This window comes from Schistocerca gregaria, chromosome 6 (assembly GCF_023897955.1).
Source record: "Schistocerca gregaria isolate iqSchGreg1 chromosome 6, iqSchGreg1.2, whole genome shotgun sequence".
Classification (NCBI taxonomy): domain Eukaryota; kingdom Metazoa; phylum Arthropoda; class Insecta; order Orthoptera; family Acrididae; genus Schistocerca; species Schistocerca gregaria.
Window position 1 is genome coordinate 283,500,909 of NC_064925.1, and position 25,889 is coordinate 283,526,797.

At 37.6% G+C, this 25,889-nt stretch overlaps 1 protein-coding gene across 12 annotated transcripts in view; it reads right to left on the minus strand.

The window, feature by feature from the left end:
* The window catches only part of LOC126278045 (receptor expression-enhancing protein 1), a 628,988-nt gene that overhangs the window by 28,981 nt on the left and 574,118 nt on the right, over positions 1 to 25,889 (minus strand). For all 12 annotated transcript variants that reach the window (XM_049977819.1, XM_049977820.1, XM_049977813.1 and 9 more), the window contains 2 exons: positions 20,944 to 21,079; positions 3,557 to 3,797 (listed from right to left, as the gene is read on the minus strand). In XM_049977819.1, the coding sequence (XP_049833776.1) occupies positions 3,557 to 3,797; positions 20,944 to 21,079 (377 nt within the window). The remainder of the gene's footprint in view (positions 1 to 3,556; positions 3,798 to 20,943; positions 21,080 to 25,889) is intronic.

Sequence of the window (25,889 nt, forward strand, 5' to 3'; positions counted from 1 at the left end):
CATCTTCAGTATTCTTCTGTAGAACCACATCTCAGAAGTTTCTATTCTCTTCTTGTCTAAACTGTTTGTCAGCCGTGTGTTACTTCAATACATGGGACACTCCATACAAACACTTTCAGAAAGGACTTCCTGCACTCAAATGTATACTCTATCTTAACAATTTTCTCATCTTCAGAAATGCTTTTCTTGCCGTTGCCAGTCTACATTTTATGGCGTCCTTACTGTGACCTTCCCAAATAGCAAAACACATCTACTACTTTGAGTGTCTCATTTTCTAATCTAATTTCCTCAACATCACCTGATTTAATTCAATTACTTTCCATTATTGTTGTTCTACTTATGTTGATGTTCACCTTTTATCCTCCTTTCAAGACACTGTACATTCCATTCAACTGCTCCTTCAAGTCCTTTGCTGTCTCTGACAGATTTACAATGTCATCGGCAAACCTCAAGGTTTCTATTTTATTTCTTCTACATGGATTTTAATTCCTAATCCAAATTTTTCTTTTGTTTCCTTTACTGCTTGCTCAATATACAGATTAAATAACATTGGCGATAGGCTACAACCCAGTTTCACTCCCTTCTCAACCACTGCTTTCTGTTTGTGCCTGTTGACTCTTATAACTGCCATCTGGTATCTGTAAAAATTGTAAATAGCCTATATTTACCCCTGCCACCTTTAGAATTTGAAAGAGAGTATTCTAGTCAACATTGTCAAAAGCTTTCTCTAAGTCTACAAATGTTATAAACGTAGGTTTATCTTTCATTAACACATCTTCTATGAGAAGTTGTAGGGTCCGTATTGTCTTGCGTGATCCTACATTTCTCCAGAATTCAAACTGATCATCCCCGAGGTTTCCTTCTACCAGTTTTTCCAAAAAAAGGATTCATGCAAATATTTTGCAACTGTGACTTATTAAATTGATAGTTCAATAATTTTCACATCTGTCAGCACCTGATTTCTTAGGAATTGGAATTACTACATTGTTCTTGAAGTCTGCTGGTATTTCACCTGTCTCGTGCATCTTGCTCAGCAGGTGGAAGAGTTTTGTTATGGCTGACTCTCCCAAGGCTATCACTAGCTCCAAAGGAATGTTGTCTACTCCCAGGGCCTTGTTTTGACTTAAGTCTTTCAGTGCTTTGTCATATTATTCACACAGTATCATATCCTCCTCCTCATTCCCCTCTACATTCTCTTCCATTTCCACAATATTGCCCTCAATAGATCTCCCTTGTATAGACCCTCTATATACTGCTTCCATCTTTCTGCTTTCCCTTCATTACTTAGGACTGGTTTACCATCTGAGCTCTTGATATTAATATAGATGCTTCTTTTAATAGCTTAGCCATTTTGCACTCTGTTGGTCTTATTTTTTAGACATTTGTATTCCTTTTGCCTGCAATTTTATATTTTCTCCTTTCATTGATTAAATTCAATATATCTTGTGTTACCCAAGCATTTCTACTAGTCCTCATCTTTTTACCTAGTTGCTTCTCTGCTGCCTTCACTATTTAATCTCCCAAACTTCCCATTATCCTTCAACTGTATTCCTTTCACCTGTTCTTGTCAGTCATTCCCTAATACTGCCTCTGAAACTCTCTACAACCTCTGGTTCTTTCAGTTTATCCAGGTCCCATCTCCTTAAATTCCTATCTTTCTTCCTTGTCCCACTAAAATAGAGAGAATAATAACAATAATAATAACATAAACAATCATCATAAAGGAATTCACGTTCAAACGCTCTCTTAAAAAGGAATAATCGAAAATAATAATAATAATATAGTAACACTAAGAAGAAAAGGAAGAAGGTGAAAACAAAAATTAAGTCTCTGAACATATTCCGAAGTATCACCAATGACACACACTCGGCTTTCATCGATAAAGCAGGATCAAATACGAAAAAAATTACAGAACCAATTGAAAGACCTATTCGTACAATTTTTCTATGGTAGATAAGGTTATAAAAATGTGAAACACGTAGAACTGTGAAATTTCTTATACCCACACTTTTTATTCCTTATCTGTGGACTTGATTTTCAGTTAGGATTTTTCAAAATGCACAGTGTGATTGGTTACAGAGCATTGCCACTTTCTTTTCCCTGGGGTTCTATAAAAATTGACTCCCATCACAATTTTCATATGCCTGTGACAGCCATGAAACCCTAACTGATGGGACTCCATGTGGGTACACAGTAGTCCACTTTGTGTCAGCATTTAATTAATATGAACTTTCAGAATAATTTTAATCGTGATACCACATTACACATTGATGTTTCTCATGTTGTAATTTGCATAAGTGATTGTCACATCATTAACTATGTCATGTTGAAACATTAGCAGTGCACAAGCTCACACATCCTTTATGTACTGAAAAACTCCTAAAATAGGAAATCATTAATAAAATCTAGCAAAATACCTATTATATCATTTTCAGTCAGCTTAAAATTTCCACCAGCCCTATCACAGATTGCAAAATACAACGTTATTGTCATCGTTGTCGTCGTCGTCAACGACAAAGTACCAAATTTTCATTTGATTCAGCAAATACTTCTGGTGTACAGACTTAAGTTGGAAAAAAATGAAACTGCAGAAAGAGTTGATTTCTTCATCTGTTGTACACTAAATGACTGGTGTGTAATGGAATAGGCTTCATAAGCAGCAGAGCATTTCCTTCCTCTCTCAAACTATTGCATCATACAGTGCTATTGCATGGTGTAGTTTGTCAAATTCAGAATCAGGCTAGCAGTCAAGTTTATTCTTGCATTAATACTTGGTTTGAACTAAAGTCACCGAGACAGATGGCTGGCAGCCAGTTGTATGTCAAAGATTGTACAATTGGAGACAAAATGGGTGATCTGACAAAATTCACCAACACCCTATGGTGATGTAAGGACCATCGCTCTTGCTGTCAGTGATGAAGCAGCAGGTAATGAACAATGTATGGTCCACAAGGTCCCTTTCTCACTGGATGTGATTGTCACTGAAGACAAATGACTTTGGACAAGTTATAAAAAGTGAAAAAAATCCCATGTTGTGCCATTCTTAATAACTACTGTAGTCTCTTCACTCCCTTAATTTTGTTTCATTCAGAGATGCAATATATTAAAGCAGTAACAAAAATGTGATCCATGATTCAGTATACTGCAATGTTTAGAAACATACAACCTTTTGATAGACTCATTGAACTACCTGCTTGTTAAACAAGTTTCCTGAACACAGAGGTCAGTCTTGCTACTGTTCAATCTGTCACTGCAATTTTACCACACGGAATGCTTTTTCAGATTTATAATACAATATAATACATGTCACAGATTGTATTGTTTTTTTAGTGTGTGTCCCCTTATACTAAGCGTCAACAAGTTACGATTTCTTCAGTTGTACCCACAATTACAAGTGTTCTGTTCTTTTATTAGTATCACTATACAGCTTGAACTGCAACTAGCTCCTGTGCCACATTGAGGGTAGCTCGAATGTTGCCTCCAGCCATTTTTGTGCTGCCAAGTGCAGACAGAAAGTTATGAAGAAACTGTAATCAGAGTGGCATTATGTACTTGCCTCAGGAACCCCAGGTGAAGATCCCTTTTTTGTAACAGTTCCACCACCACCACGAGAAGATCGTGTGCGGGCAGAGCGTGAAGATCCACCCACGGAAGCAGTCCGAACAAGTGGCTCACGACTACTCGCTAAGCTATCAGGACGACTTTCACCATGCTGCCCTCCACTGATGCTGCCGTGCTGGTACAGTGGTTCAGCAGATGAATAGCCTGAGCTCACATCCTCCGACGATCGGATATGGCTGCAAAGCAATAATACAAATAGTCTTTGCGTAATTACAAAAACAGAGACTTACATTCCACCACATGGCTTACAGTAACCATTTACCACAGAATTTAGGTTTGAAAATTTAGATAGGAGATATGTACATAATTCTTAAAGAACAACCATTCCAAAATGAGCTTTAATGAAATTTAAATACAACCTACACTACCAAGGCCTATATGCTGTTTCTTGAAATATCGAAATATTTTTCGGTACTGAATGTCCGAAATTTTATATTGGCCAAACAGGAAGAGCCTTATTAACAAGGTACAAGGAGCACATTCCTACTAAAACTGGAGATTGCACATGTGGTTAAACATTTGCTGAACATTTAGTGCAATGGACTCATGCACCCAACCCCTCCCACAATACTCAGCTCTTGCATAGTGAAGTAAAAGGTACAAGGTTAGACATTTTAGAGCAAATGCAAATATTAAACATTTACTGCATAACAAAAACAATCTTCCTAACGACCAACTGCAGCTGCGAAATAGAAGCTTCTTTGAAGGTTTACAACCATTATTTGATCCACCGTAATGATAATGCGGGGTATGCTTTACCATTGCCAACATATGTCTGTACTCCCTTAGGTTGAATAGCTAGGTATATTAGTTTGACACCATAAAAAAATTTTGGACCCATTTATGAAGGTGTCTATTAGTTATATAGGAATATTCAGTTACCTAATTAATATTTCATTATTATATAGGGTATCATCGTAAATGGTTAATATTTGGCATATTGAAAACCTTGAACACGCACACAGATGGTCAACCGATATTCGGTATGCACATTCTACAGTTAAGAATGGTTTCAGCACTTGATTTAATTAGTGGATAATAACTTCGTCGGTCAACAGCATGTACATGTAGTAACCGGAATGATGATCACCAAGTCACTACCCCATTACAGAATATTGGTGCTACCACATAATCCTTCAATATGACCAATTGTTGTCAATACTATGTGCGTATGATAGCAGTGATGCCATCACCTAGTCATACACGACTTTTTATCAACATTAATGGCAGTCATATCCATATACGTATCACAAGAGTGTAACGACACCTTGCCACAATCTACTGGATACAAAGTTTGGTTCAGACTAGCCGGATTAGTTTGAATTGATCTTACTCAATGACATTTAAAGGTGTCCTTGGAGCGTTACTCACCAAATCACATCATAATTTAACCATTTTCCAGTCATCCTCCCATAGTTTAGACTAATTCTTAAAGTACATATTGACCTATGTCGATCAATTATTTTAAATGTGTTGACTGGAGCGTTATTTGCCAAGTCACATTTTAGCTTCAAACATAATTCCACTGTCATTCCTTAAGTTCAATGGCAGTGGTCACCAGGTCTGAATGATGATGGCAGTGTTTGACACACAGTTTTTAGAGTATGTGTGTGGATCACCTCATTTAAGGCAAATTGAGTACCCCATTGCTGCCACATTATTCCCTAATTTAGTGTTTTCTGTAACTCATAAACATAACTTCGTCAAGATGCTCAATCAGACACGTGCATTAGTTTTTGACTTGATTCTAGACCATTTCAGATCAAATATACTCATCTTGAATAATGACCATCTATTTTATTTGGCCTGTATTGCCGGACATTACAGATTTGTTTTGAATTGTTCATAAGTTCAATAATAACCATTTGTGTGCTAAGTCAATAGGATGATCATATGTTGTAACCATAGCAAGTGCTTAACAGTTACATCTCAAAAATTTCTAGACATAGTCATATGATGACGATGTTGGCTTTATATTATCCTCCACACTCCTAAGTTCTTTTTAGGTGATTAAACTTCGTGCTTAAGCACAAAGTTTTCCTAGACAGACCATACCTTGTAAGCACATGGTGTCTTCCTCATATCATGACCCATGAATATTTCACAAATGTTAAGACAGTCGATCTAAGCACATTCTGCACAGGATAATATATACGCCCTTTTCCTCAGCTATACCTTTTATTTCACTTTACTAGTACATTCAAGGTCAGGAGTCAGGTTCGCGTCTTGTCAGCACAAGTAACTATCACACAATTTATGTGACCTTAATAAATAAATCGTCATCAAGACTGTTTTTAATAGTAAATATTTGTAACACATTGATCACTGTCACTCCCATAATATATTCAAAAGTAATACAATACCTTGATCACAATTTATTTATTAAGGTGACCGGTTTCAACCACAGTAGTGGTCATCTTAATAAATAAATCGTGATCAAGACGGTTTTTAATAGTAAATATTTGCAAGGTATTGTGTCCACCTAGGCGGGCCTCATGATGCTACAGTCAGTTCCAGTACAGCACTCGTGGCTGCCACATCACGGTCGCAAAGTGCAGCCGAGGCAGTTTTAGATAAGTTTTAATTTATGGATTTGTAGTTTTAGCTTGACAATGTCCACTATGGACAAATGGTAGTTCTAAAGAAGGTTGGGTTATCCTAACTGAAACCGAGGTAAATTCTAGACAAACGTTGCAACTGAGGCTGTTGGTTATAAAAATTAAAATTAACTTTAATTTGGACGCCATACCATGGTGAAACTTAGCATTTTTCACATTAACGTACTTCTGCCAGTGATAAGTGTGAACAACAACAACAACAACAACAACAACAACAACAACAAAGTCCCAATACCACCTGGGGATTGGACTCCAAACATTTGGATTTGAAGTCTAGCATTTACCCACTGACCCACTTAACCTCCCCATTTGTGTCTATCTGAACATAAGATATATTTTTAGCTAAAAGTATAACAGTATTCTCAGAGGAACTGTTACTCTATGGCACACAAAGTAGACCACAATAGAGCCGTAAGTCCCTTTGTTGCTTTTTTATCACATGACTGTCTCCTCATTTTTCTCACACCCTTCTAAGACAATGCTGGAAATGCTCTGAAAGAGTGCACTAGCCACTAATCAGTAATTCTAAGTACACTGGTCAGCTCTACTTCTGTTAAATAACTGTTTTGTCTCTTTGTTCTGGTCAGCCTTAGATTTGCTTGTCACCTACTATAGCAGTACCAGAAGTAGCATACAAGTTGGAAACTCAATGTTACCACCAAGTTAACCAAATCTGTTAACCAGGTGTAGTAAGCTGCGTCAGGTCACATTCACGTCCAGTCAAGTTTGATAATAATAAACTCTTTTAAGCGACAACAACAGGAAGAGTAAAGGTAATCACTCAGAATATAATTGATGAACTGGATGGTAGACAAACTTGTGTTATTCTTTTCATTATTTGTCTATAGAGGTAGCAGCAGTTAATACAGCTGTGTATACATGTAATTGAACTGCACCAATCATCTTCAATAGGAGGCATTTGTATTTGTAAGTCACCATGGAGAGAGCTCATCAAAATGGTTTGCAAATTTTTGGAACCAAATGCTATACACCTGTTTCAAAAGAGTGCTGCAAAACTTGGAATGCAAAGCAACAACTAACAGTTTTGTTAGTCCTGTTGAAAATGTTGATGGTTTATGCTCCAGCATGAAAACTGGGCATAAACTTGTTCACAGCAGCGGTATTATGTCTAGCTAGAAGTTACTGAAAAAAATTTCACAATTTTGCCACATGAGAGAAGTAACTCAGTATCAAAACTGATAAACTGTTTTTAATAATGCCCTTAAGTTGAGATGTGACAAGAAATTAATATGATAAATGTGAATCAGCAGTTTCTTCAGTGGAAGGTACACCCGAAGCTGAAGGGTGTGGAAGATCACAGGTTCGACTTGAAAACATGGAGCAAGTTCGACAATTAAAACCTTTGATCAAATGCACATTGGTGGAAGTGGGTAAGCCGAGGAAGTATTTTGAAAGAATCGAGACCTGAGTGACTGCAAATCAAAAATGAAAGAAGAAATTTCGTAACTGGATAATAATTCTATACAGACTTCAAATCAATTAATGTACGAGTACAAAATAAATGCCATCCGTCAAGTATCTGGGTGTAACTATTTGAAATGATCTCAAATGGAACAATCAGATTACACAAGTAATGGGTAAGGTGAACTCTAGATTGCAATTTATTGGTAGAATCCTGAAGCACCTTCCATGAACCATGGACCTTGCCGTTGGTGGGGAGGCTTGCATGCCTCAGCGATACAGATGGCCGTACCATAGGTGCAACCACAATGGAGGGGTATCTGTTGAGAGGCCAGATAAACATGTGGTTCCTGAAGAGGGGCAGCAGCCTTTTCAGTAGTTGCAGGGGCAACAGTCTGGATGATTGACTGATCTGGCCTTGCAACATTAACCAAAATGGCCTTGCTGTGCTGGTACTGCGAACGGCTGAAAGCAAGGGGAAACTACAGCCGTAATTTTTCCCAAGGACATGCAGCTTTACTGTATGATTAAATGATGATGGCGTCCTCTTGGGTAAATGAAAGCAAGGGGAAACTACAGCCGTAATTTTTCCCGAGGACATGCAGCTTTACTGTATGATTAAATGATGATGGCGTCCTCTTGGGTAAATGAAAGCAAGGGGAAACTACAGCCGTAATTTTTCCCGAGGACATGCAGCTTTACTGTATGATTAAATGATGGTGGCATCCTCTTGGGTAAAATATTCTGGAGGTAAAATAGTCCCCCATTCGAATCTCCGGGCGGGGACTACTCAGGAGGACGTCATTATCAGGAGAAAGAAAACTGGCGTTCTATGGATCGGAGTGTGGAATGTCAGATCCCTTAATCGGGCAGGTAGGTTAGAAAATTTAAAAAGGGAAATGGATAGGTTAAAGTTAGATATAATGGGAATTAGTGAAGTTTGGTGGCAGGAGGAACAAGACTTTTGGTCAGGTGAATACAGGATTATAAATACAAAATCAAATAGGGGTAATGCAGGAGTAGGTTTAATAATGAATAAAAAACTAGGAGTGTGGGTAAGCTACTACAAACAGCATAGTTAGCGCATTATTGTGGCCAAGATAGACACGAAGCCGATGCCTACTACAGTAGTACAAGTTTATATGCCAACTAGCTCTGCAGATGATGAAGAAATTGATGAAATGTATGATGAGATAAAAGAAATTATTCAGGTAGTGAAGGGAGACGAAAATTTAATAGTCATGGGTGACTAGAATTCGTCAGTAGGAAAAGGGAGAGAAGGAAACATAGTAGGTGATTATGGATTGGGGCTAAGAAATGAAAGAGGAAGCCGTCTGGTAGAATTTTGCACAGAGCATAACTTAATCATAGCTAACACATGGTTCAAGAATCATAAAAGAAGGTTGTATACATGGAAGAATCCTGGAGATACTAAAAGGTAGATAGATTATATAATGGTAAGGCAGAGATTTAGGAATCAGGTTTTAAATTGTAGGACATTTCCAGGGGCAGATGTGGACTCTGACCACCATCTATTGGTTATGAACTGTAGGTTAAAACTGAAGAAACTGCAAAAAGGTGGGAATTTAAGGCCATGAGATCTGGATAAGCTGAAAGAACCAGAGGTTGTACAGAGTTTCAAGGAGAGCATAAGGGAACAATTGACAGGAATGGGGGAAAGAAACACAGTAGAAGAAGAATGGGTAGCTCTGAGGGATGAAGTCGTGAAGGCAGCAGAGGATAAAGTAGGTAAAAAGACGAGGGCTGCTAGAAATCCTTGGGTAACAGAAGAAATATTGAATTTCATTGATGAAAGGAGAAAATATAAAAATGCAGTAAATGAAGCAGGCAAAATGGAATACAAACGTCTCAAAAATGAGGTTGACAGGAAGTGCAAAATGGCTAAGCAGGGATGGCTAGAGGACAAATGTAAGGATGTAGAAGCTTATCTCACTAGGGGTAAGATAGATACTGCCTACAGGAAAATTAAAGAGACCTATGGAGAGAAGAAAACCACGTGTATGAATATCAAGAACCCAGATGGTAACCCAGTTCTAAGCAAAGAAGGGAAAGCAGAAAGGTGGAAGGAGTATATAAAAGGTTTATACAAGGGCGATGTACTTGAGGACAATATTATGGAAACGGAAGAGGATGTAGATGAAGATGAAATGGGAGATAAGATACTGCGTGAAGAGTTTGACAGAGCACTGAAAGACCTGAGTCGAAACAAGGCCCCCAGAGTAGACAACATTCCATTAGAACTACTGACGGTCTTGGGGGACCCAGTCATGACAAAACTCTACCAGCTGGTGAGCAAGATGTATGAGACAGGCGAAATACCCTCAGACTTCAAGAAGAATATAATAATTCCAATACCAAAGAAAGCAGGTGCTGACAGATGTGAAAATTACCGAACTATTAGTTTAATAAGTCACAGCTGCAAAATACTAACGTGAATTCTTTACAGACGAATTCAAAACCTAGTAGAAGCCGACCTCGCGGAAGAACAGTTTGGATTCCGTAGAAATGTTGGAACACGCGGGGCAATACTGACCTTACGACTTATCTTAGAAGAAAGATTAAGAAAAGGCAAACCTACATTTCTAGCAGTTGTAGACCTAGAGAAAGCTTTTGACAATGTTGACTGGAATACTCTCTTTCAAATTCTGAAGGTGGCAGGGGTAAAATACAGGGAGCGAAAGGCTATTTACAATTTGTACACAAACCAGATGGCAGTTATAAGAGTCGAAGGGCATGAAAGGGAAGCAGTGGTTGGGGAAGGAGTGAGACAGGGTTGTAGCCACTCCCCGATGTTATTCAATCTGTATATTGAGCAAGCAGTAAAGGAAACAAAAGAAAAATTTGGAGTAGGTATTAAAATTCATGGAGAAGAAGTAAAAACTTTGAGGTTCGCCGATGAGATTGTAATTCTGTCAGAAACGGCAAAGGACTTGGAAGAGCAGTTGAACGGAATGGACAGTGTCTTGAAAGGAGGATATAAGATGAACATCAACAAAAGCAAAACGAGGATAATGGAATGTAGTCAAATTAAATCGGGTGATGCTGAGGGAATCAGATTAGGAAATGAGACACTTAAAGTAGTAAAGGAGTTTTGCTATTTGGGAAGTAAAATAACTGATGATGGTCGAAGTAGAAAGGATATAAAATGTAGACTGGCAATGGCAAGGAAAGCGTTTCTGAAGAAGAGAAATTTGTTAACATCGAATATAGATTTATGTATCAGGAAGTCGTTTCTAAAAGTATTTGTTTGGAGTGTAGCCATGTATGGAAGTGAAACATGGATGATAACTAGTTTGGACAAGAAGAGAATAGAAGCTTTCGAAATGTGGTGCTACAGACGAATGCTGAAGATAAGGTGGATAGATCACGTAACTAATGAGGATGTATTGAATAGGATTGGGGAGAAGAGAAGTTTGTGGCACAACTTCACTAGAAGAAGGGATCGGTTGGTAGGACATGTTTTGAGGCATCAAATGATTACAAATTTAGCATTGGAGGGCAGCGTGCAGGGTTAAAATCGTAGAGGGAGATGAATACACTAAGGAGATTCAGAAGGATGTAGGTTGCAGTAAGTACTGGGAGATGAAGAAGCTTGCACAGGATAGACTAGCATTGAGAGTTGCATCAAACCAGTCTCAGGACTGAAGACAACACACAACACACACATCCTGAAGCAATGCAGTCCTTCAACAAAAGAAATTGCTTACAATACTTTAGTTTGTCCAGTCTAAGAGTATTGTTTGTCTGTATGGGACGCTTACCTATTGGGTCTGATTCAAAAGATTGAGAAGGTCCAAAGACGAGTGGCATGATTAATGACTGGTACATTTAGCCATCGCGAGAACATTACAAATCTCATAGAAAGTTTGAAGTGGGACACACTTGCAGATAGACGACGCACTAAACGGAAGGGGCTGCTGACAAAATTCCAAAATCCGATCTTCACCACGGATGTAGAGCATATATTATTACCACCAACTTTCATATTGCACAATGATCACCATTCAAAGATAAGGGAAATTAGAGCTCGTACTGAGGCGTTCAGACAGTCATTTTTCCCTCGCAAGTTCCGCGAGAGGAACAGAGGGAGGGGAAATATGACTGCCGCGGATAGTGCCCTCTCCCATACACCGCTTGGTGGCTAGCAGAGTATATATATATATGTAGATGTAGAATTAGTAGTATGGCACACGGCTGACTCTAATCACTGAGTTTTTCATGCATAACAGAACATCAATGGGAAAATCCCATCATCAGAAAGATGAACAGGTTTTTTTGTGGCTACAGTCAGTAGCAACACACTGAATATCGTGAAATATTCAGTCCGAATGCTCAATACAACACAATAATAGCAAACGCTCATTTCATGATGGTACTAGAAAGCCATGCAAACTTTTTCTACATCTTTGTAACTTAAAACACTGTCTAAGATGCTGGAATGATCATGCATGTGCCATTCTATTTTCAGTTATTCGAAAGCAGCATTTCTAGTGATAACAGACTCATATCCTGTTTTATACACCATTGGACTCATTGTTGCAACCAACAAGAGCATTATCAATGACTTTCTAAACAAACTGCAGGTGGAAATCATGACTGCATTGGAAGCTTATGGACACTTCTGGAATTTTCAATCAAAAATTATGTCCTCTATTTATTGTGGTCTGTCAGAAAGCGTCCATGAAAACACAGCAGAAGCAAACACCACCTCTAAAGCAACTGAAAAAGAATTAACATATGTGACGATTAGAAACTTCCCATGAAGAAAAGATGGGCTGTTTAATATACCTGTCAGCAGTGACACTTCTGACATTTGTTTACCTACTAAGTATCACATTTTTTAAGAGAAAATAAAGAAAAATAGTAGTAGGCTGGGCTATCAAACAAAAAGCCAATGTCTCAGTGTCAACAAAAGAAGCTGAGTTTTTGAAACTGCAAACGAAGACTTGTAATTGATTTGTCTCTTCAGTGACATTACATAGGTTATACCATCTACAAATGAACACTGCAATATCAGTCCAATTGACCAACCTATTTTCAAGATGGTTGATGAGCGAGGCAAGTAAGTATTTGTTGCACAAAGCTAGAAGTTATTCAAGAGTTTCTTGTTCTCAATGTGGATACATTCTGTAGCAAAGACATGCATTAATATATATCTATTATTATTATTATTATTATTATTATTATTATAACACAAGTAAACTGTTTACAGTATGTTTTTAGGAAATATCTCTTGTTGTTTTGAAACTCCAATATTCAATATCTACACCCAAATTTTCTAAGTGTTAAAATATATAAAAGCTAGTCAATAGTCTTAGATCTGACTATATTCCATAATGAATAGATACCTTAGTGCATTATTGTCAGACAAGTGAACAGTTCATATTTTACAGTGCATTTTGCAAAATATCTCACGTTTACATTGAATTTCCAACACTTGCTACATTGGATTAATTTTCCAAGCAAAAAATTCAAAATAATCTTGTTAAAAAATTGTACATCAAATCCCTTGTAATATAAGTAACTGCTAATTCATTCTACTGTCAATTAAATAAAGCTTGCAAAGAAAAGGTGACAAGGGAATATTTTATTTTATTATTTATTTGTTTGTTTGTTTAGCTGCTTGCTGAACTCACAAATGTTATACCCGCATATTTACATAAACTAGTGTATGCCCCATTTCTCGTTTCATTGATTTTTTTTGTTTCAAAATCTTTGACCATGATTGGATCTGTCATAGGGTAGCAGAAAATTGGGTTTGTTGAGAATCTCGTGGCAAATGGTCTTATGGGGAGGACCGCAATTGGAGGTCACTGCAATTCTTGAATATATTCTCTGTTTGAACATAATAAATAAATTTCCTTGAGGTGGAAAAGCTTATGTCCACAAATGAGAATGATTACAGAAAGCATCACTCATGCAAAACTCAGCTTGCCTTTTTCTCACAAGATATCTTGAGAATAATGGATGAAGGTCAGCAGACACATTCCATATTCCCAGATTTCCAAAAAATATTTGACACAGTACCTCAATGAAGACTGCTAATGAAGGTACAAGCATACAGAATAGGTTCCCAGGTATGTGAGTAGCTTGAAGACTTATTAAGTTTTAGGTTGATGCAGAAGTTCATAGTGTTTTTGTTTAGCATGTTGATACTCCAGTTACTATGGGTTTATTTATTGGCTGTCATTTTTTATTTGTAGTTCATTGTTGCTGTTTTAGTTTACATATTATCATTTTGTGTTTTGGAGATAGTGAGTGAACCGTGGACACTAGAAAATGGAGCAGTAAGTGGAGAAATTTGAACATTTTCAACATACTACTTCTGTTTTGAGTTCAACAGAGGGGTGATAGCAATGGAGGCAGCCAGAAATATTTGTGCTTTGTATGGGGATAAGGCCACTGGATAGAGCATGGCAAGGAAACGGTTTCCTCATTTTAAGGAGGATCATTTTGGTATTAATGACTCTCCATATTTAGGAAAATCTTCAGGGTCTGATGAAAATCATTTAAACGCATTAATCCATAACGATACATGTCAGTGTACTCAAGAACTGTCAAATGTAATGAACTGTTATCATTCCACCATCATGCGACATTTGCATGCAATGGGGATGGTTCAAAAATCAAGTGTATGGGTACCACACACTCTAAGCCAAATTAAAAAATAAGAAGCAAGTGACCATATGTGCATTTCTGCTTGTTCATCTTCAACAGTTCATGAACAACACCAACCATTCCTGTCCTGTATTGTTACTGGTGATGAGAAATAGTGTGTCTATTACAACATTACAAAAACAATGGAATGGCCGAGCCTAAACAAAGCAGCAACTCCTTGTACAAAGACCAGCATGCATCCACCAAAGATGATGTTATACATGAGGTTGAACAGTAATTATGTGGTGTGCTGTGAACTGCTTCCCCGATGTGTAACCAACCACCACTGCTGACGTTTACTGTCGACAACTTAGACGTCTTGCAGACACAGTTCAAGAACAACAACCCGGAATAATGTGAAGTGAAGCTACTTCATGATAATGTCTACCCACATAAAACAAACAAACAAACAAACATTGTACAGAAGTTTGGTTGGAAAGTTGTTCCACATCCACTTTATTCACCTGGTCTTGCACCTTCAGTTTTTCACCTTTCCTGTTCTCTGGAACAAACTTCAAGAAACTTTCTTTCCAGTTGAAAATGCAATATGAACATAGCTCAACGAGTTCTTCACCTCAAAACCATATGATTGCTAAATGTACAGAATCGAAAGTTATCCCAGCATTGGAAGACTAGTGTAAACAGTGAAGGAAAATATACTGTTGATGACTAAAGTCTCTGTTGTGTGTGTCTGTTGTGTTTATTAAACTTATGGAAAAATACTAAGAGCTTATGCACCAACCCAATAATAGGATCCAATATGTTGTCCTCTATGGTGGGTGCTCATCTCATCAGAGATATGCGGGTATTGTCAAGAGTTTGATAGGACTACTATTATTCTCTATATACATAAATAATCTATTAAAAACAAAGATTCCAAGACTTACCAAGCGGGAAAGTGCCGGTAGACAGGCACAATAAAATAACACACACACACACACACACACACACACACACACACACACACACGACAGCTGCTTCGTCAGGAAAGAGGGAAGGAAAAGGAAAGATGAAAGGATGTGGGTTTTAAGGGAGAGGGTAAGGAGTCATTCCAATCCCGGGAGGACTTACCTTAGGGGGTAACACACACACACACACACACACACACACACACACACACACACACACACACACACACACACACATCCATACATACGCCATTACATTATTACATTACATAAATAATCTGATAGATAGAGTGAGCAGCAAACAGTGACCATTTACTGATGAAGCTGGGGTGTACAGGAAGATTTCATCATTGAATGACTGTAGGAGGATAAAAGAGGACTTAGATAAAAATTTCTAGTTGATGTGATGAATGGCAAACTAACTCTAAATGTAGTAAAATGTTCACTAGTGCAGATGAGTAGGAAAAACAATCCCATAATGTTTGAATAAGCATTAGTAGTGTGCTGCTTGACACAGTCATTTTGATTAAACATTTAGGCATAACACTGTAAAGCAATTTGAAATGGGACGAGCATGTAAGGATTACAGTAGTGAAGGCAAATAGTCAACCTTGGTTTATTGGGAGAAGTTTTGGAAAGTGTGGTTCATGCGTAGAGGAGAACAGCAGTGCAGTCCATTCTTGAGTACCATTTGAGTGTTTGGTATCTACATCTATAATCAAAGATACAAAGATATTTAAAGGAAGGTACTGCTTGCTAAAAAAACTCAGCAAATGACACAGCAATACTTAAAGCTGAAAATAAAAGCAAAGTAACTTGGAAACAGAAACAGGAAATCAGAAACAGAGTCACGGTAACTTACAGATAAAAGATACATGCATCATCAGTAAATGACTTATAGAATGAGCAAAAGAATACTTTTCACGTAGAGCAAAGAAATTAAACCAAAAATGCCCCAAATGAATTGTTGTTGCAGTAAAAAACTATGAGGCAAGTACAATGATGTTCAGTGCCACAGAGTATTAAGTTAGGAAAACCATGCTAAAACCAAGAAATAAGAAGCCAGCAACATAGATATTCAAAGAATTCATAGGCAGTATAAAAGCCCTGTTAACTAAACTTAATATATGAGTCTCTCAGTTCAGGTAACTTTTCAGAATATCTGAAACAAACGAAAATTTTGCCTCTACTAAAGAAACATGATGCAGAATAAGCATAATACTGCACGAGATGTGGAAGTGATAGATGCACTCACTGACCTCACTCATTAATTGTATACTTTGTTTTGCAATCATAAGAACTGAGTAGCAGGAGAAAGAGCACATGGTAAAAACTGCATAATGATCAGAATTATGGGTCACAATAGATTTTGAATTTAGTTAAGTACTGAAATCAGAATTTGTGGTAGCATGCAGAGGCCAAAGGCAAGCACTGTTGCAAAGTTAGGTGGCAGAGTGCCAGAGGATGCCAAGTACTCATGGCAGAATTTAGAGAGTAACATTGAGAAGTTTTTGTGAAGCTTGGATAAAGGTACAAAGAGCAAAAGGTGAAAGACAGATGTGATTTGTGAGGACAAATACACCTTAGCAACAAGGTGGTAAACAACTCCAAACCTTGGATGGCTGGTAAAAAAAATAATCCATCCAAAAAAACATATTTCATAAAAGTAAAAATTAAGTGAGAATTATTTCAGATAGTGTTCTGAAAAGGTTGTCACTGGAGAGACAGATGTAAGACACTACAATTTTGACAGAAAAATTAGTAAAGTGGCTTGGCTGATATCACAAAAGCCAAAAAAGTTTTAAGATGGCACGTCAGGATGTTGTGTAGAGGGCGACGCGTTGATGCACGGCTGACGTTGCACGTGTGTCAAATAGCAGTCCACCTTAATTACATTACAAGCTTTGCATTGTTCATTTGATGTTCACTAAGTCACTGGAGGAAATGGTTGGCATCTTTTATATAGGAAGATAGGTTGCAGGTAAAATGCTGAATGTGTTGGTCTATGAGAGCAGAGGTTCTCTCAGTGGGAGCACAGTAACCAGCCTAAGGATTTGGCCCATCCCAGAACCTCTCCCCGAAGTCTATCTCTCTCCTCACCCCTACCACTCTCCACACTCGTACCTTCTACATCCTTCCTTAAGTCCATAAACCCAAACCCACAGATCGCTCATTGTGACCGGTTACTGTGCCCCCACTGAGAGAATCTCTGCTCTCGTAGACCAGCATCTTCAGCCTATTACCCAAAACCTACCTTCCTACATAAAATATACCTACTGTTTCCTCCACCAACTCTCCACAGTTCCTGTTTCTTTTCCATATGGTGCCCAGCGCATCAATATTGATGCCAGCTTCCTGTACACTAAGGTACCTAATGCCCATTTCCTTGTCACTATTGAACACTATCTTTCCCAACAACTGACAGATTCCAAACCTACAACCTCCTTCCTGGTCTAATGACCAACAATATCTGCACACACCATTACTTCTCCTTTGAAGGCAGTACCTACAAACAAATCTGGGGTATGGCAATGGGCACCTGCATGACGCCATCCCATGCCAATCTATTCATGGGGCACCCAGAATCCCAAACCCCTCACCTGGTTCTCATTCACTGACATCTTCATGACCTGGATTGAGGGTGAGGACACCCTATCCACTTTCCTCCAGATCTCAACACCTACTCCCTCATTTGCTTCACCTGGTTCTCCTTTACCCAACAAGCCATCTTCCTCAATGTTGACCTCCACCTCAAAGGTGGCTACATCAGTACCTCCACCCATATCAAACCTACCAACTGCCAGCAATACCCCAACTTTGACAGCTGTCACCCATTCCATACTATACAGCCTATTCATCCATGGCTGTTGCATCCGTAGTGATAAGTAACCCCTCTCGAAATATACCCAGGGCCTCACTGAGGCTTCCATAGACCAAAATTACCCTCCCAACCTTGTACAGAAACAGTTATCTGTACCTTCTCTCTTCAGTCACCAAACGCCTCCCAAAGCCCCACCATCAGGCTACAAAGGAGCATTCCCCTCGTGACTCAGAACAACCCAGGACTGAAGTAACTGAATCACATTCTCTGCCAGGGTTTCGACTACCTCTCGGCATGCCCTTAAATGAGGAATGTCCTACCCACTATTATTTCCATCCCTCCCACAGTGGTGTTCTGCCACCCACACAGAAGCTACACAATATCCTTGTTCATCCCTACACAATCTCTGCTCCCAGCCCCTTGCCTCATTGCTCACATCCCTGTAACACACCTACATGTAAACTTCTCCCACACATCCTGCTGCTACCACCTACTCCAGTCCTGTCACAAGCATTTCCTGTACCATCACAGGTAGGGCTACCTGTGAAAATAGTCATGTGACCTACAAGCTCTGCTGCTACCACTGGGCTGCATTCTATGTGTGCATGGCAATGAACAAGCTGTCTGTTCACGTAAGTGGCCACCGAAAAACTGTGGCCAAGAAACTGCTGGACCACCCAGCTCCTGGGCACATTGCGCAACACAATGCCCTTCATTTCAATGACTGCATCACAGTGTAGGCCATCTGGGTTCTTCCTACCAATACCTACGCATCTATCCCACTCCTTGTTCCCATTACAGCACTACATAGATACACAGCCTTCTATTCCACTGACACTCCCACAGTCTTTTTACTTCTCTCTTCTTCTTCTTCTTCTTCTTCTTCTTCTTCTTCTTCTTCTTCTTCCTCCTCCTTTTTTTTACCCCCCAAATCCTAGCAAAGAAGAGTCATCAGCATGCTATCCCCTTAGAGTCCTGTCATCAGTGTGTTAGCGTAGTTACATACTATTTCTATATGCACTCTTCTTTACAAATGGAGTCATTCTTTGCGGGTCTCATGCAGATCCACGAAATATGAGCACAGTTTTCAAACTACAGAAATGGGCTATTAGAATAATAACTAAACAGAGTAACTCAGCTTCCTGTAAAGACCTGTTTAACTGTAGCATGTGATAATGTCTATCGATCTGTTATGTACACTGGGAACATCATCAGCAATGATCTCACATGGCAATGGACAAGAGCCACACCAAACTCAAGTTACATTTACCACAAATAAGCAAACATAAGCTACTGAACAGAATTTTCTGAAAGGGAATAAAGCTATATAATAAATTGTCCAAGAAGATCAAAAAACAACTAAAATCCATATTCAATATGACTTTCTTGACGTTTATTTATAACCCACGATTCACTTGTGTAGCTAAGCATTGGAACTGTCTTTGCCTTATAAAATTTCAATCTTGTTCCTTTCCTCATTGTATTTTTCAGAAATCTGTTTATTGTTCCACATATATTACCAAACATTGCTAATTTCTTCTCTGCATCTTCATCATACTCATTTGTGAAGTCACAAGCTAAATAACTAAAATGTTTGACCTGTTCTATTGTAGGCCACAATTTTTGTTCATCCATGATAATTCCATTTGAAAGCCATACCTGTTAAATAATTCTTACTGCAAAGTCAAGGATTATTTAGATAACACAGAGCAAGGAACGATAAAAAAATTGCTGTTATTTAACAATAAACAGCTATCATTCTACAGTAAACTGCTACAGCACAACAGAGCAAAAGAGAACAGAATAGTTTCATAAATCTTACTGCAAAATACTATCCCCAGGACTTGTGATGACTTTCTCATACAAAGTGAAAGTTTCGTTTTCTTGAGCTCAGCATTTTATTCATTGTGGTGAGTTGTTAACTTGGATTTTTCATAAGGGAATAACACAAAAAAATTCATTAGAATGGGGAGAGTATTATCAAAGTCCTGATGACAGCCAAAAGAACGTGTGTGTGTGTGTGTGTGTGTGTGTGTGTGTGTGTGTGTGTGTGTGTGTGTACGCGCGCGTGCGTGCGTGCCTGGACATTTGTAACTGTAAGCTGGTTTGCGAATGCGTATGATAAAAAACACTGGACACAATGTATCAAAGTTATCAGCACAACATGTTAATCTATACCTACACGAAATGATATTACAGGATGCATGAATTACTTTTTTTTTTTAAACTTGTCTTTACAATTAAAATGATATCTCTGATATTATCCCATAAATGATCTGTGGAACTAGCTAACTAATTGTGAGTTTCACAAACACACAAAGCAAGCTGACATCAACTTTCACTTTGTACGAGAGAGAGTTCTGGAAGGTGTGCATAGTGAACATACACTAAGTGAATGTAAATGATACACATCTTTACAAAGCTCAAACAATTAATTTATGAACTTCTGCATTATTTGTTTGGGATGAACTAAAAGTCATATTTTCATGGTGGCAGTAACAGAAAGTTTTTGGGCAAGATATAGAGAAAAATTTTAATTTTACTTATTATTAATTAAATTTTCATATGTATATTAAGTGGAGAAGTGTCATTTTTAATGAACCACTATGTTTGTGTCTACAGTGGGCCATGAATGTATTTTACCTCTGAACTGTGTACTCCTTGATTTTGGCAATGTCAGTAGGCTCTTCGAATTGTTGTTGGAAGTAAATGTGCCCCTTGTTCTTTATTCTGCATGTCTAGTTTTGCTATCAGTTTGTGTGTTTTGTTGTATAAAAACTTTACAATGCTAATTAAAGCTTTTTAATCCTACACAATGTCTCCACAAATCATTAGTATTTAGTAATTACAAAATCAGATCTTGATATTGTGTTACCTCAGCGGCACACTTGGTTCCCTAACAGATGCTCCTCTCACATCAACATCCACTTCTGGAAAATACATTTCAACCCTTCCTGACCCAGATGCAGAACGTCGAGGGCTATGGCCTCTAGGTCGATGATGTCTACCATCTGAAAAAACAAGAGTATCAGATTTTTTTGGTGCAGTTATTTAGAAATTTGAGATCTAAAAGAATATAGTTCTATGATCTTAATTTCTAGCTTAATTAACTTTTCCTAAGTACTTGGATTTTTTTTGTTTTATTTTTGTAAGTACTACAAATGCCTTTTCTAGAAGTCAAGCTTACAGTACAACTTTCAGCTGTTTAGTACATATTACGTCCTAATCCAAACAAAACCATAAATGCTAGACAATTGCTGGAGATATATACTTTCTTTGTGAAATGTCTGAATTTCCTTTTGAATCTGCCTATTGCTACCAAATACCAATAAACTGTGCCTCTTTCCTGAGGCTAACTTTTATTGACATGGTATTTTAAATTCTGACTGTAGGATTACATTATTAAACTATTCCATACATATTTTAAATTTTTCAGTTAAACTTAGCCCACAAGTTTATGTTTCAGCAGCAGATGCGACTTTTCACAAACACAAACACAAACACAAACACAAACACAAACACAAACACAAACACAAACACACACACACACACACACACACACACACACACACACACACACACACACACACACTCTTCCCAAACAGAGACAATTTGGGCCTCAATAGCCTGAGACTGCACATATGTGTGTGCAAGTTGCATTTGCATTAGTATGTATGTGTGAGTTTGTTTTGATGAAGGCCATACTGGCCCAAAACTATATTTGTGACAGTCTTTTTGTTGTGCCTATCTACGACTCAGCATCTCCACTATATGGTGAGTAACAACGTTCCTTTCCACAACTGGATTTTCCATTGTTTGAATGTCATATTCCATAGTTTCAGATTTAGGGCACTACTTATACATCAATATCTCTTTAAAAAGTATATTGTGAGTAAAAGTCTATAGTAATTAGTGATGTGTTTTAAAAAGAATTTTTTGCGGTGGTCACAAAATACCCCCTCCTTTGTAATACATGTTATTGAAAGTTTCTTGGTATTTCTATGAGTGTACTCAAAGATATTTCCAAGTTCTAGGTGCTATTTACAAATCAGTACCTCTTTAAAAAAAGTCTATTGTTAATATAAGTCAACAATAATCAATTTTTTTTTTTGGGCATAAAATGACTCCATGTTACATTACTGAAAATACATTGGTATTGCAAGGGTTAAGTAAGTTATACTGGAAATATTAGAGCAGGTCACTACAATAGTTAATAGTGGGCTCTTGTGCAGCAAACCCAGAGTAATGTTTTGCTACATGAAGCTATGAGTTAATTAATTAGACATGTTCAAATGGTCCACTTAATAACAGTAATGCCTATGGTTTCAATCCTGTACGGAATATGGCAGTAGATTCAGTACCTTTTATCTATATGCTTCCTTGTGATGGAAGTCAGCAAAGACTATTGGTAGAACGGCATTGGAGACAACAGGAATCACTGCATTAAGAAATTAAAAATATATTCATAGCCAACACAACATTGGGGGGTCTTAACTGGTTTCTCCTTAACAAAAAATCGCTAGGCAAACACTGCTTGCACAACTGGGTCTGTTGGATACTGAAGCTGTCACAAGAAAAGTATCAAAATGAATACTCTATAAATATGTAATAAAAATACAAGGTGCAATAAAAAAACTAATAAGAATTCTGGAATTTTGAGAACTTCACACAACCAATATTCATTTTTTTAAATCTTGTTAGTATGTATGTTCCTGATATTTGTTTGGATTTTCAGCTGTTTTGAATATTTAGTTTATTGTTGACAGTCAAAAAGTTTATACGTGTTTCTGAGTGCTAAGCAAAAGAGATGGATCAAAGAACTTACATTAAATTTTCCTTAAAAAAATGAACTTGAGTGAAGCACCACATTCAAAAGGTTGCGTGTGGCTTTTAGCAAATCTGTTACGAGTAAGACAAGAGTTCCAAGTAGTATAAATGTTGCAAGAGGGTCAAGAAGACATTGAAGATAATAGCCACCCTGGACGCCCTAGCATATCAATTATGGACCACAAGTAAAGAAAATGATCATCGAATCACCAACAGAGAGGTTGCTAAAGATGTTAGCATATCCTATGGCTGAGGCCAAGCAATTTGTTTGTATGTTTTGGGCATGAAATGTGTACCAGTAAAGTTTATTCCAAAATTCTTGAATTTTAACCAAAAACTAAGTCACACAGGCATCACTCAGGAAATGCTGAATGAAGCTGACAATGATCCAGAAAATCTGAAAGAGGTTATAACAGCTGCCGAAACATGGGTATGATGTCGAAACCATGGCCCAATCGTCCCAATGGACACTGCCTGAAAAAGGAAATAAACAGATTCGAACACATGTGAGGTTCTTTTCACACTTTTCTTTGATTAATAGGGATAGGGTCGATGAGTTCCTGCATCGCAGTCATACAGTCAATAAGGAGTACTACTGGGAGTTACAAATCAGTTGTGTGAAGTGATCTGAAGAAAACTACCAGAATTGTGGCAAAAGGACTCGAGGAAATTGCATCACGATAATGCTCCCATGTACACCCCAATGCCTGTTTGTAATTTTTGGCAAACAACAAAACTGTTACTTTGTCTCAGCCATCGTATTCATAGGACATGACCTCTGTGACTTTTTTCTTTCCCTGAGGGTGAAGAGAATCAAGAAAGGATATCATTTTCCCTCCACTGATGAGATAAAAACAGAATTGCTGAAGGAGCTGAACACCATAACAAAAATTAAGTTTCAGAAGTGCTTACTAGATTGGAAAAAGTGCTGGCATAAGTGCATTGTATCCGAGGGGGATTACTCTGAAGGGGACAAAGTTGAAGTTGATTATGATGGTGGTGCTGATAAATAAATAAACAAACAAACATCCCTTATGAAAAATAGAATTTCCCTCACTGTTTGACCACATCTCGTATTTGAATTCAGTCATAAAACAGGAAATTAAGATGAAAACTCACTGACTAAGTTATATTTGGAAGGAAAAGTCAAGTAAAATAGAAGAGCAAGGAGAGGTACAACATTCACAAAGGCTAACAACTGCTGAATCTGAAATATAATTATCAGTTATTGGATCAATCTAAGGTGTCGTATTCTCTGCAGACAACACATTGTGTTGAACATTTGTGATGAATTAAGAAAAACTGGTAGACTGGGAGTCAAATCCATACATCTGCTTTTAATAGGAAGTGTTCTTCTAAGAGAACCAGCTTGCATGCCTCAGTTATTCTGATTCAGTTCTCAGTTCAGCATATAGTATCACCTTCTGACAAATGTTCAACACAGTTATCATAATGGCAATACAAAGAATGATGCCACAACAATACCAGGAACAAACAATTGCTCTACATGTTCCTCAGATGATCCAAAAATCTTATTTTGGAGAAGCCAAAGTTCTGAGATAATATAGTTTAAGGAAAAACAAATTTACATAAATACCGTAAGTGAAACGTGAATAGGATTTTATGAATCACTGAGTTTTCAGCTAATACAGTACAAATTTTATTGTCATCATAAAGCAGAATTATAAGCTTGTAAGAATTATAATAAGTATTAACTACACTATTTCACAATCTTGCACAGATATAAAAATCAAGTTCTGGATTGTAGGTAGAGCTAGTGAAGTATTCAGGAAGAATAAACTGATCTCTTGAGAAATTACAAGTAAAATACTGCTATTATAACTAAAAACAGGAGAGAGAAAGAGAGAATTAGCTATAGGAATGGAAAAGTAAAGCATGATAAATCTGTGCCATTAAAATTTTATTCAGCAGATTTCTTTGATAAAAACCTATCAGTTGGTGAACCACATCAGTTTTGTTACTGGCCCTGGTCTTTTGATGACTTCCACCACCAGGACACGCTGATGATCCCTATACGTGTAACGTACGGAAAGCTTCTAGAACGTTTTGGACTTGGACCTGGTAAAATTCAATATTATTTTATTTATTATGGTTAGAGAACACCACAGCTGTTTTTTGTAAATGGCACTGCAGGAAATACTGTAACCAGCTACACGATTTTTTAGAAATGTATCATTACTAGTTTCAGGCCTGAGCCCATCGTCAGACAGTAGTGTTGATTTCTTGGCACATTATACATTTGTGTCCTAAAGTATAATAAAGTTTTTGTGATTACATAGTTCACAAAAGATTTTACATTGTGTGTAAGCTATATACATTGCACTTACTTCAAAAAATAATGCTATTTAGTTTAGCTCATGAATCAGTATGGATCAGAAAACAGAATCCAACCTCTCTCTTGTAATACATAAGGAGAGTATATCATGAAATAACTACAATGTGTAGAGCTTGTACAGAATGTAAAACATTTTGTAAACTATGTAATCACAAAAATTTTGTTATATTTTATGACGAAAATGTAAAACTTGCCAGGAAATGCACACTACCTACTGACGATGGGCTCAGGTATAATAAAATCATTTCTAAAAACTTGTGGCTTGTTGCAGTGTTTCCTAACGTGTCAAATTCAATATCTATGGACATTATTGGTTGGAAGACAGAGCCACATACATCATCAGATCAACTGCATGGGAGTGATGGTGATGTGGGCACTGATCCCCATGCCATCATGGCCATATCTGTGGCAACTGTTTATTTCCGGTCTGCCTGGTAACCACAGTCTCTATTACAGTTGTTGCCACCAAGCTGATGTTTTCTGTACCTGACTGATGAATGCAACAAATTCCATGCAAAACACTGATAATTATATGAGGTGCAACAATGGAGCACATCTTTGAAAATTTTCACTAAATAAGGTTCCAAGAAACAAATATCCTGGCCCTTAAAGCACCATACTGGGACTTCATTATGAAA